The sequence below is a fragment of the Castanea sativa genome, chromosome 11, assembly GCF_040712315.1.
Source record: "Castanea sativa cultivar Marrone di Chiusa Pesio chromosome 11, ASM4071231v1".
In the NCBI taxonomy this organism is placed as follows: Eukaryota; Viridiplantae; Streptophyta; class Magnoliopsida; order Fagales; family Fagaceae; genus Castanea; species Castanea sativa.
Genome location: NC_134023.1, coordinates 4,690,497 through 4,705,618, shown reverse-complemented (window position 1 = coordinate 4,705,618; position 15,122 = coordinate 4,690,497). Strand labels below are relative to the sequence as shown.

Sequence of the window (15,122 nt, the reverse complement as noted above, 5' to 3'; positions counted from 1 at the left end):
CTTGATATTGTGGAGAAACATAGAAAGTGTGTATTGCATAACTGAGTGCATGAGCTATTTTCAAAATATGTTTTGAGGGGAATTCCATTTTATCTGATTATATGCTTTCTCTAAATCTAACTTCGTGGTAAGAAGTTCAAACTTGTTTAGATTTGAGGAAATGAAAGGATTTTGTTATTAGCTTTGCATCCCAGAGGCAGATGCAAATATTATTGCATTTCAACTTGGCCATCTAATTTTGTTTTATTTTTCTTTTTAATTAGTTCTTACATATGTATATTTGTGCTCAGTTTTTCGTATTTTCAAAATTACCCTTATTATTTACTTCAAATTGACTACTCAATTAACAAAAATTAAGGACAAAATAATATTTTGACAAATAGTTAAAAGAAAAATTAGAATAAAATAAAAAAGATAAGGGATAAAATAGTTCAGTTAAATAAGTTACACAAAAAAATGGCTTATAAATATAAAATCAGTCAAACTCTCCCTTCCTCTAATTTTATATATAGAGTTAGACATATGATTAGGTTTTACCTAGTTTATTTATATTGAATTTCTCATTTTCTACATTGAATTAACTCACCTGGCAAACAAAATTTAAAAACTTGGATTAGATGAGACACGTGGCGCAAAATTAAACTCTAATTACATTCCAATTTGAAATCTAATTGAATTTTTACTCAGCTTTGGCTATATATATATATATATATATATATATATATATATATATATATATATATATAATTAAAGACCTCATATGGGAAAGTATGAGGTTTTGTCAAGTGGCACATTCTATGCAAAGAGAGTTGAATATTCTCAAGTGCCACATCAGAGATAAGAACAAATTAAATATTGACTTTTTGTTTCATCTGGTTCAATGTTTTAAGACTTTTCTAATTTAAAAATATATATTGTTTATATCATTTGGTTCAATATTTCAAAACTTTTCATACCCCACACATACACACAAAACTCTTCGCATTTTAATTAACAATTTTCAACTCTTGCACTTCTACCCCTTTGTATATGCTTATCCATAACCATTCATGCCATCTCATGTCAAATACACAGACAAAAAGCGATGTTATTTACCTTCAATATTTCGACAACACCTACCTAGCTCTAACATTATTGTTTCATCTAATCCTAACATGTATGAGTTGGCTACAACCAAGGAAAGGGAGCTTGCATTTTATATTGAGTGACAATGACAATTACAATTTTGAAGTTAAGGTTGAATATTGTGGATTTGTGAATTTTGTAAATGATGTGATTGATTGTGGGTATTTGAAATATGTATTTTGTTTGAGAATTAAAGAGAAAGAGAAAGACACATTCTATATAAACTTTTATTCTATAATAGTCCTCCAAATTTTTTGTTTTTGTTTTTTTTTTTAAATTATTTCTCATTACTTCAATTGAATAATTATAATGGATATGTGTGTGCAATTATAATTTTTTCATTTTATGATGAACTCATTAGTAATAAAGTTTTATAAAAATTATGCTGTAATACATATAAAATATTTTCCAAAACCATCTTACATAAAATATTACAATATTATCCATAAGTCGCATGAGTAACTTACTAGTTTGTATTAAAAATAAATAAATAAATAAATACGCAATATTAGTGTGGCCATCAGTAAAATGGTCTGTAGTAAATTCTATTTCCTTTTAAATTTAACATAATGCTTGCAATCAGTTCACATACACTAATATTACTATATTCGTGCTTGTTCTAATAAGTATTTCTGTTTTATCAAAAAAAAAAAAAAATTCATACATATAAATTTAGTGGCTTGTAGCTAGTATGTGCACAGTGCGTGCACCTCTACTCTGTGTAAAAATATGGTGTTTTCTTACAATTGATACGGATTATTACAATTGCAACTTTCAAAGATGGATACTGCATTGAGACATAACATAACCTTTATTTATTCAAAATATTATGTCCACGGAATGGAGGAGTTCATGTCTATCGATGAATAATGTGAAAGTAATTCATCAACATCGATCAAGTTCAGTGCATTCTATTTCCTATTGGAAAATTCATCATATTATAGTTACCATGAATGTATGGTAGTATTACTTAATAGATTTCTTAGTACTGTATATGTGTATAACTTTGTTCAGTAACTAATATCAGCCTCGATCTATATATATATATATATATATAGAGAGAGAGAGAGAGAGAGAGAGAGAGAGAGAGAGAGAGAGAGAGAGAGAGAGAGAGAGAGAGAGAGAGAGAGAGAGAGAGAAAATTACAATTTACCCACCTATGATTTGGCCGAAATTTAAGTTATCTACCTGTAATTTGAAATTTGATACTTTGCCCTACTGTGGTTAGTTCAATTAGAGTTCCTTAACATATTTCTGTTAAAAACATGGTTAAATATGTAATTTTGCTCCACTTTTATATCTTTCTACTCCAAAAACACAAAAAAAAAAAACATAAAAATACAAGATTAAAAACGATTCAGCAAAACACGTTTATCATGAGATTTCAAGTCCCAGGTAAACAGTTTAAATTTCAGTCAAACCTTAAGTGGGTAAAGTGTCAAATTTTAAATCTCAAGTGGGTAACTTAAATTTCGGCCAAACCACAGGTATATAAGTTGTAATTTGTCCATATATATATATATATATATCCCTCGGCAATTTTATTTAAATACAATAATAAAAAATGTTTAAATAAAAAAAATTTAAAGTAACAAAAATATAACGAAAAGACTTAGGCCCCTTGTTGATGTTGAGAACCAGACTTCAAGCGTGTAATTATAAATGATAATTACAAACATTATCAAAGTTGAATGTGGCATTGCCTGTGCGATGGTACGAAGTGTTGACTCCGAGGCCTTTGTTGACAGTAGTGGCTGCTCCACCCACGTCAACTCAGGTTTGTTTTCTTCAATTGAAAACTTTCTTTGCAATTTACTACAATAACATAACTAAATGAGCCTATATATAATACAAACTCGCGTATCCAGCTCTGCCTCGTACTCAAATTTCACACCAGCTTTCTTTCCTGCTTGCCCAAACCAATGAAGCTTCACAATCCCAATTTTCCTGCATTATTAAGCTCTACCCACCTTCATATGATTCTACTCTTTACTATAACCCTACTATGCTTGCAACCTGCCACTTCTTCTGCCACTCCAACAAACGAGACTGATCGTTTGGCTTTGCTCAAATTTAAAGAATCCATTGCTAATGACCCATATGGAATCTTGACCTCATGGAATGATTCTATCCAGTTCTGCAACTGGCATGGAATTACGTGCGGCCGTCGCCATCAAAGAGTCACAGCCCTAGAACTAGAAGGGCGTAAATTGCATGGTACCATTACACCTTACATTGGAAACCTTACCTTTCTTAGAGCTATCAACCTCCAAAACAACAGCTTTTATGGTGAAATTCCAAAAGAAGTTGGTCATTTGCTCCGACTACGACATCTCAATCTTTCAAATAACACATTGGGTGGAGAAATTCCAGCTAGCTTGAGCAACATCTCTGAACTCAGGATAATGAGCATAAGGTGGAACAAACTTATTGGGAAAATCCCTATGGAGCTTGGTTCTTTAACCAAGCTTTTAGTTCTTTGGGTCACGTCTAACAATTTGACAGGAGAAATCCCACCTTTCTTGGGAAATCTTACGTTTCTTGAATATTTTTCAGCAACTTATAATAATTTAGAGGGAAATATTCCAGAGAGCTTTGGCCATTTGAAAAGCTTATCAACTTTCGCCATTGGAGCCAATAAGTTGAACGGTACAATCCCTTCCCCTCTCTACAATATATCATCTATCTGCATATTGCTAATTGCAGACAACCAACTTAGCGGTACTCTTCCCACAAACATAGGCCTCACTCTCCCTAATCTCAAATTATTTGAGATAAGTATTAATAAATTTTTTGGGCCAATTCCTATTTCTATATGCAATGCATCCCAACTTCAAATATTTGAAATTGCATATAACAACTTCTTGGGTTCAGTTCCAACTAATCTGGGAAATCTACAAGATCTTGTAGTACTATCTCTAGGTTTAAATAACCTAGGAAGGGATTTAGACTTTTTAACATCTCTAAGAAATTGTAGCAAATTGGAAGAGCTGGTTTTAGGTGGAAACCAATTTGAAGGTGTTTTGCCCAATTCTATAGGAAACTTGTCAACACAACTCAATTCGTTATATGTTGAAGACAATCAAATGTCTGGAACTATTCCTGAAACATTGGAGAATCTTATGAACTTAATTGTCTTGTATATGGATATGAATCTTTTCACAGGTGTGATACCTAGTTATATTGGGAAGTTTCCGATGATGCAAATATTTTCTTTATCAGGAAACAATTTTTCAGGAAAAATCCCAAACAACTTAGGGAATCTCACTCAATTGATTCAACTCTATTTGTCTGAAAACAAATTGGAGGGAAGCATACCTTCAAGCATTGGTAATTGCCAAAATTTGGAAAGTTTAGATGTTTCACAAAATTACCTTAGTGGAGTCATACCCTGGCAAGTTTTTGATCTTTATTCCTTGTCACTATTACTCAATTTGTCACACAACTTATTCAGTGGCAAATTACCAGTTCAAGTAGGCAATTTGAAAAATATATATTCACTTGATGTCTCTAAAAACCATTTATCTGGTAAAATTCCTGAGACAATTGGAAGTTGCTTCAAATTAGATCACTTATACTTGCAAGGCAATTCCTTTGAAGGGGTCATACCTTCGTCCATGGCTTCCTTAAAAGGCCTTGAACATTTAGATCTTTCACGAAACAACTTGTCAGGGTTAATTCCAAAGGGCCTAGAGAAACTTTTATTTTTGAAATATTTGAACCTTTCATTCAATGATATTGAGGGTGAGCTACCAACAGAAGGAGTTTTCAGAAATGTAAATGCAATATCAGTTGTTGGAAACAATAAACTTTGTGGGGGCATTCCACAATTGCAATTGACAACATGTCACACCGTTACAAAATCAAGAAAGTCCTTTACTTTTGGAGTAAAAATCACAATTATTTGTGTGGTTGTATGTATCTTTCTAGTTGCATCCTTTCTTGCACTTTATTGGAGGAAAAGATCAAAAAAGAAACCATCTTCAATAGACTCAAAGATGGAACTCCTTCCAACAATTTCATACAAAATGCTCCATCAAGCGACTAATGGATTTTCTCCCAGCAATTTGATTGGATCTGGTAGTTTTGGATCAGTATATAAAGGTGTTCTTGACCAAGAAGAAAGGTTAGTTGCTGTAAAGGTTCTTAACCTTCAAAACAAATATGCTTCGAAGAGTTTTATGGCAGAATGCAATGTATTAAGAAACGTTCGGCATCGAAATCTTATAAAGATCTTAACATGTTGCTCCAGTATAAATTATAATGGCAATGATTTCAAAGCTCTAGTTTTTGAATTCATGACAAATGGGAGCTTGGACTTGTGGCTGCATCCGATGGAAAATTGCGACAATCAATCAAAAAATTTGAGCGTTCTTCAAAGGCTAATTATTGCAATTGACGTGGCATTTGCTTTAAATTATCTTCACAATCACTGTGAGCAAAAAATCATTCATTGTGATTTAAAGCCAAGCAATATTCTTCTTGATAGTGATATGATTGCTCATGTAAGTGATTTTGGTTTATCAAGGCTCCTCACAACTTCGAATGACTCTTCCCAAAAGTGTACTAGCACAATTGGATTAAAGGGATCTATTAGTTATGCTGCTCCAGGTATTATCTTTCTTCTTTTGTTTTAAATCCTTACGTATTCTAATGTATTTATTTTTAACTCCTTGATTTTCTTGTCATACATGCTTTTTAATTTTCGTATCATCAACATATTCGCATGGGTGTACACATAATTAGCATATTAACATAAACTCTCTTTAGTAATTTTTATTTATTCATTTGCTAAGTAACTCTCGCTTAATATTTGTTTTTCTTTTAGAAGTTAAAACATGTTCACGTTTGTACCATGCAAGCACCTAATTAATCTTTTTTTATTTTTATTTTTATTTTTATTTTTTATAGTAAAACTGCAAATTTTAATTCAAAAATAACATTCAAATATGTTTTAAACTTTGAGAAATGTTAAATTTGATATTCTTTGACTAAATTTTGTACCTTCTTTATATAGGTATATTTTCTTAATCAAAATAAATCAACAAAAGGGGGGAAAAAGTGATTTGGATCCTCTGGATAAAGTTAGTATTGTTTCCTTTAATTTCAAAAGTAATAGCATACGTCATTATTTTTTTTAATAATGATGTGTTTTATTTTCTTGACTTTGCATTCTGTAGCCCCTAAATCCATATTTTTGTAATAGATAGAATATTGCTTAATTTCTCTCCATTTCACGAGTTGTAGAGTATGGCATGGGTGGTGAGGCATCAACTGAGGGGGATGTATATAGTTATGGGATCCTTGTATTGGAAATGTTTACAGGAAGGAGACCCACTGATGATATGTTTAAAGATGGTCTTGATCTCCATAACTTTGTTAAAATGACCTTACCAAAAAGGCTTATTCAAGTTGTTGACCCACTGCTTTTGCCAAGAGAAGTTGAAGAAATGGGAGTAGCAACTGCAGCAATGATGGCAACAAAAGAAGATGACAATGACAATGAAATTGTAGAAGAAGCTAATAATATTGAGGACTCTAGGCATATTGATGTTGACATGCGAAAATGCTTACTCTCAATCCTTAATATTGGAATCTTATGTTCATTGGAATCTCCAAAAGAGAGAATCAGTATGGAGGAAGTCATTAAGGAACTACAATTGATAAAAAGTACATTTGTTGGTTTGGGGATCCGCAGAGGTAGACCAAGTAAAGCTCAAGTAAGAAATTTTTCGTTTTGATTATAAGACTACTCTAAGTAGTGTGTCCTAGTCACTTTCTTTGATTTCATTCAATTCCCAAATACTTCTTTTCAAAAAGCACGGAGACTTTATGTTTACCTTTTTATTAATCTTGAGTAGATTGTCATAGCTAATTTTAAAATTAGATTTTCAATTCTCACTCGTGGTCAAATTGCTAAACATAAATTGTCATCTTATTAATACCCACGACCTTGTAACCATGTAATAGTTATTGTTTTTTATGTTATCAAGGTATAGAATGGTGAGCTAACAAACTTTTTTGTGAATTGCAGAGGCCTGGAACAAGTAGAAGAGATTAAATGTCCTTAATAATGCTTGGATTATGCAAGGGATTAGGAGTCGTGATCTTAATTTCAAGCTAGTTTAATATCCCTTGTTGAAATGATCAATGGAAGATCTTCTTTCTCTTCTAGTGTAGGAATCATGATTTTCTCTCTCTTCATATGTAAGAGTCGTCTTCATTTACTGTGCTGGATTCTACTACTGTAATGTGTGATTATGTGTTTGTATTAATAATCAATTCAATTCCTAAAAGTCTTTACAGGAAGGGAATGTCTCAAAGATGCCATGTTAGTTTAGAAATTTAGATGCTTTATGCAACATTATTTTAGTACACAAATAAAAATGGATGTTTCGTTTAATCTATATATTTATATAATAACTAATAGCTGAAACGATTGACTTTTTGTTGATTGCGTCTCATTACACCACAAATTTCTGCCACATGCCTATATTTAAAAACCGAATAGTTGTGACTTTTACACTTGGTGTTCAACTGTATTGCTGTTGGGCCGTAGTTACAGGATTAAAAAAAAAAAATTAAAAATCGTGATAAATTACCAAGTAGGCCTTTTTAGGAAAAAAAAAAAAAAAAAACCAAAAAAAAAACAATTAGGCCCACTAATTTTTTAAACCCTCATCCACACACGTTCACCAAAAATTGGTCTAATTCTTGTAAACCCACACCATTTCAGTGGGTAACTACTTATTATTGTTAATATACATTGTTGACTTTTTGTTTCTTCTTTTCATTTTTCTGTTTTCTGCTTTCTCTTTTCCCTCTGTGAGAAGAAACCCAACGAAGGTTGAGGAGAAAGACCAAAGTAGCCTTGCACCACCAGTCTGCCAGCAAATCACTACGGTAAATTGATTTCTTTCATTGTTTACTGTCACGCTATTGCTATTGCTCAATCTCTTCTTCACTGTCACGCTACTATCTTTTTAGTTACTTCCACTAATTTGATAGAAATATTGTTTTTCCATTGTATGTTTTGATGTAGACAATATTAGTCAATTTTCCAAATTACACCACGTTTGCTTTGGTGATATAAAAATAAATGTTAGACATGTTGGTGAGAAATATAAAAGCCATGGAAGAGTTGGGTTTCTGGCTTTATATTATTCACGGCAGAATTTAATTAGTTATGTAGTTTCATATATTTAATACTCTTCAATTTGTTTGTTCTGCCTGTTTGTTGTGTTATTTGTTGCATTACAGGAACTGTTCAATTTGTCAATAGGTTGTGTATTTCTGTTTTAATTCTTTTCTTCTTTTTTTTTTTAATTTTAATAATAACAAACGTTAATAACTAAGACATTGAAATTTTGTGCACACCCTGTCTTTGACAAAATGCCTTACTCTTGCATTAGTTTATAGCCACTTCATGGTTTGTGCCTCTCGGTTTTAGTTGCTATTGGTCATCGACTACTTTTTGTTATGTATCAATCATAAGTTGTGATGATATGAAAAATATTATGTTTGTACCCAACGACCGGAAAAAGATATGTTTGGCCAAGTCTTTGCTGTCTATATTAAAGGATGAAGAGGCTCAGATGTCAGTTCTGCAAAATAGCCAATATACTTAATCAGTAGAATTGATTTCTATTGCCAGATTTTCAATTGATATAGAAATAATGCAAGGATGGATTGTTGTTCTTTTCAAATTTTTTTTTTTTTATAAAAGCCTAGCGGTCAAAGTGCAGTTTGTCATCGTTACTTTCAACTTTCAAGTATTTGTATGGTCCAAGTTTTGAAAACCTCAGTCAGATGTGTCTGTGACTTTATCTATTTCAGAATTGGATAAAATGTTTCACTTGTTTCAAGCATTCAAATTTAGATAGCTGCTTGGTAGATCTTTGTTTCCAAGGTATTTAATTTAATGCACTAAACGGTCTTTTTTCTTCTTTTCTTTTTTCAAATAATGCAGTAGCCGGGTATTCATATTGATATTTTCAATGCTTAGTTCTTTACTCTCTTTTTTTTTTGAAAAAGTTTTGTTACTATCATCATCTCAGTTAATACTAAAGCGAAAAAAGTTTTTTTTAGGCAAAAAATCGAACTTAGTAGTGTTTATTAGGTGTTTTAAGTATTTGTTGTGTAATGAAATATATTCATCTAACAGAGAGAGAGACTCATTAAGCTTGAAATTGACAATACGTCTCCATAAAACATGTGTAAGATGCTCAAGAGAAGAGATACAGAACTGCCATTGTCAGTCAATAAGGACTATCATGGTTTGTGAGGTTTTGCCAATTATGGTTAAAAGATCAAACGCGCATGAATTTTGTATCTTCACCTGCCATGCAAAGATTACAAAAATTGAAACAGCTTTTGGTTGATACTTTATGTCATGCAAAATATGTCGTAGAAAGGTTAAACCAAGAGATGAATATGTGTGGTGTGATCGTTGTAACAAACTGGCAGGCTTCCCAATCCCAAGATATGTATAATATAAAAGTATAAATATATATAAAGAAAAGGGAGAAAATTTTAAAATTTAAAATTATATCTACCATGCCTTCTTTCAGGTACAGAATTGAACTGAAAGTTGAAGATGACATAGGAATGGCAACATTCATTTTATTTGATTCTACGGCTGAAAAATTACTCCACATGTCAGCAAATGAACTTATAAATAAATGTTCACAGGTGACAATTCGAAATTCACAAATAGTACTTAATATATTCTTTAGTATAATTGAACTTACAGTTTATGAACTACTATTTCTTTAAGGTACCTAAAGAGTTTGACCTGCCTATGCAAATAGCAAACCTTATTGGGAAAACATTTCTCTTCCAATTGGAACTCAATGACTATAACCTCATACAAGGATGGGAGATCTACAATGTAAAGAAACTTTTTGATCCTGTTTTAGAGACTGACAATTCTGTTAAACTTGATAAAATAACTGATGTGAGTACTTTTATATTAAATTTAAATAATAAAATTAGATATTTTTAATGTTACTTATTCATATCATAATACAATTTACACCATATTCTTTTAACGATTTTATATGAGTGATGATACAAATGATTCTGTCAACAAGTTACCAAGTGAAGAAGATGATAATCCTATTAAATTACAAAGACTAGATGATGCAAGTGATGTACAGCTCACACCTATTGCAGATCGACAAAAGAGGAAGAGGAAACAAAGAGTCCTTTAATCTGTTGAAGCTTATGTTACAAATTATTTTAACTTTTCTTACAATAATGTAATCACCATTAGAAGGTGTTTAGTTTTTTGTTGAGAATACATAGCTGACCTTACAAAATAAGTGACGAAGGAATAGTTGGTGCTATGTGTATATTTAAATTCTAAACGGTGTTTGCCATAAAGGCGTGTATACTTTACTACTAATACATGTATTGCACTATTTGTCTAATGCAGATAGTTTTATTTATGGAATCTATATTCGTTCATTATTCTATTTATTTGTCGTTGGGGTATTTTGGCATTTTAGAAAGTACAGGATTGGTGGACAAAGTAGAGGTAAAGGTGGAGGTGGAGATGGAGTATAAGTATGAGGAATCAGCTAAAGCCCTTGAAAACTTTGGAAACAAGTACTATATCGTCCTTTTCTTTTTGTTTGTTTGTCTAATTCTTTGATTGAATTTAAAAGAATTAGATTCCTCTAAGTGTTTGATAATAAGAACCAAGTAAGGGTTTCCCCAAGGTATATGAAATTTGTTAACTCTGACAAACTTCTGCAATTTGGGAAAACCTTTTAACATTTTTGGCAGTTATAAATAAACTATACAAAGACGTGAATATGAATTTGAAATTCAATTAATTTGTATTGATATTATTCTTGAATTACAAAGTTTGAATTCAATCTGCATTGGTAAAATTACCATCAAAATTTGGGAATTTGACTTTTCATTGTATTGTGGTTCATCTATTTGATTTTTAAATAGCTTTTATCTCTAAAGTCTCTATCCTTGACTTGGCTATGTTTTTAAAATACTTTTGCAATCACTTTGGTCCTGCAGATCTGCTTCTTTATTTGGTAAAATTTCATTTTAAATGTTGGGTATGAGTAGGCGCACATCAATCAATTATTAGATCAAAGCTGTTAATCTTAGTATTGAGTTTTGTTATTGTATGTTTGTTCCCTATTTCTTTCTTTCTTTTGTTTTTTACCCTATTATGCCTCTAGTAATAATGTGCCTAGTAAGGATAACAAATTAAACACACATAGAGAACATTGAAGGCATCATCACTCTGGGATAAAATTTGTTAAGTTACAACTTATAAGGCATCAATTGTTTCACAACTTTCACCAAATTCATTTTGGTCTTCAACTTTGTGGTCTATCCATGTAGCCTAGGTGTCTCCTCTACTTTCCAATGAAAATAACATACGGACACTAAAAACTAAGAAGGCAACATCACAAACCTCTAACATATGCTTGTTAGATTTAAATCAGACTACATATATCCCAACTCTAATCAAACAAATCAGAATGTTCTTTATAAAATTAGAGAGCATTTTTACAAAAATATTTTATATAGACAACTCAAAGAACTATTTAAAAACTTGAGACCAAGAATAAAATAGTATTCACCTAACGCTATAGATAAAATGAGTTGACAGATTGCAAATGAATTTTCATATTGGTTATTTCTAAAACAGGGAACATGAATTGGTGTGTGTACTGCTTGTTAGACATTGAGCTTGAGTCCAAGCTAATGAGTGTCTAAACAATCAACTAAGTGGGGAAAGACCTTAGCTTTTCTAACTTGTCCATGCTTTATCCTACTTTTTCACATAAAAGTGCATTACATAAAAATAAGATAAAAAATAAGTGGATACAAAATTGAAAAAAGAAAGAAAACCCGAAGCTAAATTATTGTGCCTTACCAGATCTTGTCTATACTATAGGAAGAAATAAACATATCCACATAATAGGCCTGCAAAATGGAAATTTTACAAAGTTAGATTCTACAAAAAGAAGAAAACATTAAGGTATTTTATCAAACAATTTCTATGCATGTAATAAAAAGTTTGTTAGTTAAGTCCACCCTAGCAATAGTAAATTTTTTTGAGAAAAGGGGGTGATTGGCAGAGAGAAACAAGCAAATTAAACTTTAAAGAATAGAAGATAATCAAACCTTGAATTAAAAGGTGAAATCAGTGTGACCAAAACATGCTCCAATTGTGTAAGGGAAAATAGCTTTGAGAAGAAGATAAAACACTCCAAGCAGAATGGCATCAAAGGAGTAAAATGCTTGAGTGTGCTATATAATTGGCTAAAAGGATAAGGGAAAGTGACTGGATTGAAGGCCAAAAGACCAAATACTGAAATCTCTTAAAGCTTCTCTGCATTTATCACTTCAAATAATCAATAAATGTGGACTGGAATTCAAAGAGGTCAAAGAGTGCTGCTGAGGGTAAGGTCATTGCTTTCATTACACTTGGGGGAGGCTTCGGCTTTTTAAATAACTAATAAGTTTCCCATGCGATGCACGGATGTAAATTTGTTTTTGGAAAATATTAGACATATATTATAGCATATTTATTATAAAACTTTGTTAGTAATGAGTTCATTATAAAACGTAACAATTTTAAATTGCTCACATATATCTATTATAATTATTTTGTTCAAGTAATGAGTAATAATTAAAACAACTTGGAGTAATATTGTATAATAAAAATTGATAAAAGTATATTAATTCATTCTATATTATTGATTTTTATTATATGATGTAATAAAAAGCTTCATTATAAAATCTTTTTTTTTTTTTTTTTGTTTCTTCAATCTTTGTTATTAAGTATGGTGATGCTTGTTATCATTATCAACTTCTCTATCTTCAACGTTTGAAGTTTAGTCCATCCATATTTGTTCAATTTTTGAGTTTTCATAATTTTTTTCCTTTTGTTGCATCATTTGTGTTAATCACTAATGAATTGGCATCGAGAGATTCTTAATTGGATCTTACAAAGTTTGGACTTTGTCGCTAAGATTTTTCATAGTATTTGCGTTTATATTAAATTTCAATGATGTTACAGTTTTTTGTAAATATTTTTATTTTTTATTTTTGTTAATTTTGGAATAATGCAGCAAAAAGAATTAATATAGCATATTAAATTATGTATTTTTTTTTTCCATACATTTTTATCATTTGAAGGTGCATCAAAAATCTTAGTAACTATGTAATTTTCAAAACCATCCTTTAGATTGAATTCATTCAAATGAAGTAGAGAAATCCATTTTTTTCCTAAATTTTTTTTCAAATAACGTGGAATTCGTTCTCCAATATCAATATTTTTACAATAATTTAAATAAGTTGTACCTCAATTTATTTTTCAGCAAAATATCTTGTAGATTCAATTAGGATTTTTTCAGCATCTCAACCAAATATCACAAAATCTGTTTTGATAGTTGCATCAAAAACTTCAATTTGAATAATGTATCTAAAGTAGTTTACAATTGCATATATATAGTAGTTATAGTGAAATAAATATATTATAAATATTTGGAGAGTATGTAGTTAATGTGAGTGCCTCTAACTTTGGGATAGAAAGATTTATTTTTGTTTCACATTTTGCATATCAAAATGATTTTGCTTGTGGTTTGACATTCCTTTTACAAAGTACGCATAAAATGTAATACCAACCTATTGTTGTATCAATATTACTTATTATTGCAATACCCTAGCAATAAACTTTGAAATTAATATGTATTTTTTTTAATGTAAATAATATGATGTATGATTTTTTTTACGTAAATGATGAGTATAAATTGAAATGATTAACAAACCTGTTTCATAGGATCTTATTCAATGCATTTTATCTTTACTATTGTCTTCATGGTATTTAAAGATAAATCCTCCTATGAAATTTTTTTCGCATGTATTTTTGGTATTTCTTGTATAGGATCATATTTTTTATCATTCCTATCATTGAATTTTTTTAAAGAAAATATTAAGTTAATAGCATTTTGCGAGATAGTATATGATATTTATTAGACTTTTTTGTTATTATAAATTTTAGAAATATTAACTTGTCAATTATTTCAGTAACCTCGGGGATCTTAAGATTTATATATATTTTTGTTGCACTGGTCTATGACAAAGAATTAGTCTGCATAAATTGCATAGAACATTATTAATAAACAAAAGTATATTGAATTGAAATTGGGGAAAAATGAAGATATGATTTCATAAGGATGAGATTTTCTAGAAGTATCACTTATACGTGGAGGAAGAAGAAGAGAGTTTGTAAGAGGGTAAGAATTTTTGCTTTGATTTACATGTAGGAAGGGTCAAACTTGGGTCATAATATGTAAGGTAAGAACTAGCTTGAGTTTTTCATAAGATTTGGTCTACTATGAAAATGTTTTTCATAGTGAATTAATTTTGGTCTAATGGGTCTAATTATCAGGAACAGCTCATATTTTATATAATAGTAAAAATAAGTTACTACGATTTATTGGGTAATAGTTAAAAAAACTTAATGAAAAAAGGTTCAATGCAATATTAGAGCGCCACGTGGCAGGACAGTAAAAAGGAATTATTATGATCTATTGGGTAATAGTAAAAAAACTTAATAAAAAGAGGTAAAAAATGCTAAATTTATATACTAGTAAAAATAAGTTACTATGATTTATTGGGTAATGGTTAAAAAAAACATAATAAAAAAAGTTAAATGCAATATTAGATTGCCACGTGGCGGGACCTCATACACTCTCACATGAGGTCTTTACTTTTATATATATATATATTGATTGATATTGATTTGTAATATAATAAGTTGGCTTGGGTTTTTAAAACCTTTTGTATAATTTTGGAGGACAACTCATTTTTTGGAGAAGTGAGAAAAGAAGTTAATGTGAAGGTCAAATGAAATATTAGAGCGCCACATGATAGAACTTCATGTTTTCCCATATGAGGTCTCTACATTTATATATATTAAAATTAATATTAATATTGATTGATTGATGATTAGT

At 30.4% G+C, this 15,122-nt stretch overlaps 1 protein-coding gene and 1 long non-coding RNA gene across 2 annotated transcripts; both read left to right on the top strand.

The window, feature by feature from the left end:
• Nucleotides 1–3,091: 3,091 nt before the first annotated feature.
• LOC142615448 (uncharacterized) lies at nt 3,092–7,405 on the top strand. The gene is made up of 3 exons (XM_075788189.1): nt 3,092–5,736; nt 6,373–6,845; nt 7,160–7,405. The coding sequence occupies exons 1-3, from the start codon at nt 3,102–3,104 to the stop codon at nt 7,184–7,186; spliced, it is 3,135 nt and encodes a 1,044-aa protein (XP_075644304.1). The 5' UTR covers nt 3,092–3,101; the 3' UTR covers nt 7,187–7,405.
• Nucleotides 7,406–7,908: 503 nt separating this feature from the next.
• LOC142615449 (uncharacterized) lies at nt 7,909–10,491 on the top strand. Its single transcript, XR_012840759.1, has 3 exons — nt 7,909–8,028; nt 9,696–9,816; nt 9,902–10,491. It is a non-coding gene; the product is annotated as an uncharacterized LOC142615449 (long non-coding RNA).
• Nucleotides 10,492–15,122: the final 4,631 nt, after the last annotated feature.

Excerpts from the sequence above, each read along its gene's own strand:
- LOC142615448 (XM_075788189.1), top strand. The coding sequence starts at position 3,102 with ATGATTCTACTCTTTACTATAACCCTACTATGCTTGCAACCTGCCACT. Across the intron at positions 5,737-6,372 it reads TATTAGTTATGCTGCTCCAG|AGTATGGCATGGGTGGTGAG; the intron begins GTATTATCTTTC and ends CACGAGTTGTAG. Across the intron at positions 6,846-7,159 it reads GTAGACCAAGTAAAGCTCAA|AGGCCTGGAACAAGTAGAAG; the intron begins GTAAGAAATTTT and ends TGTGAATTGCAG.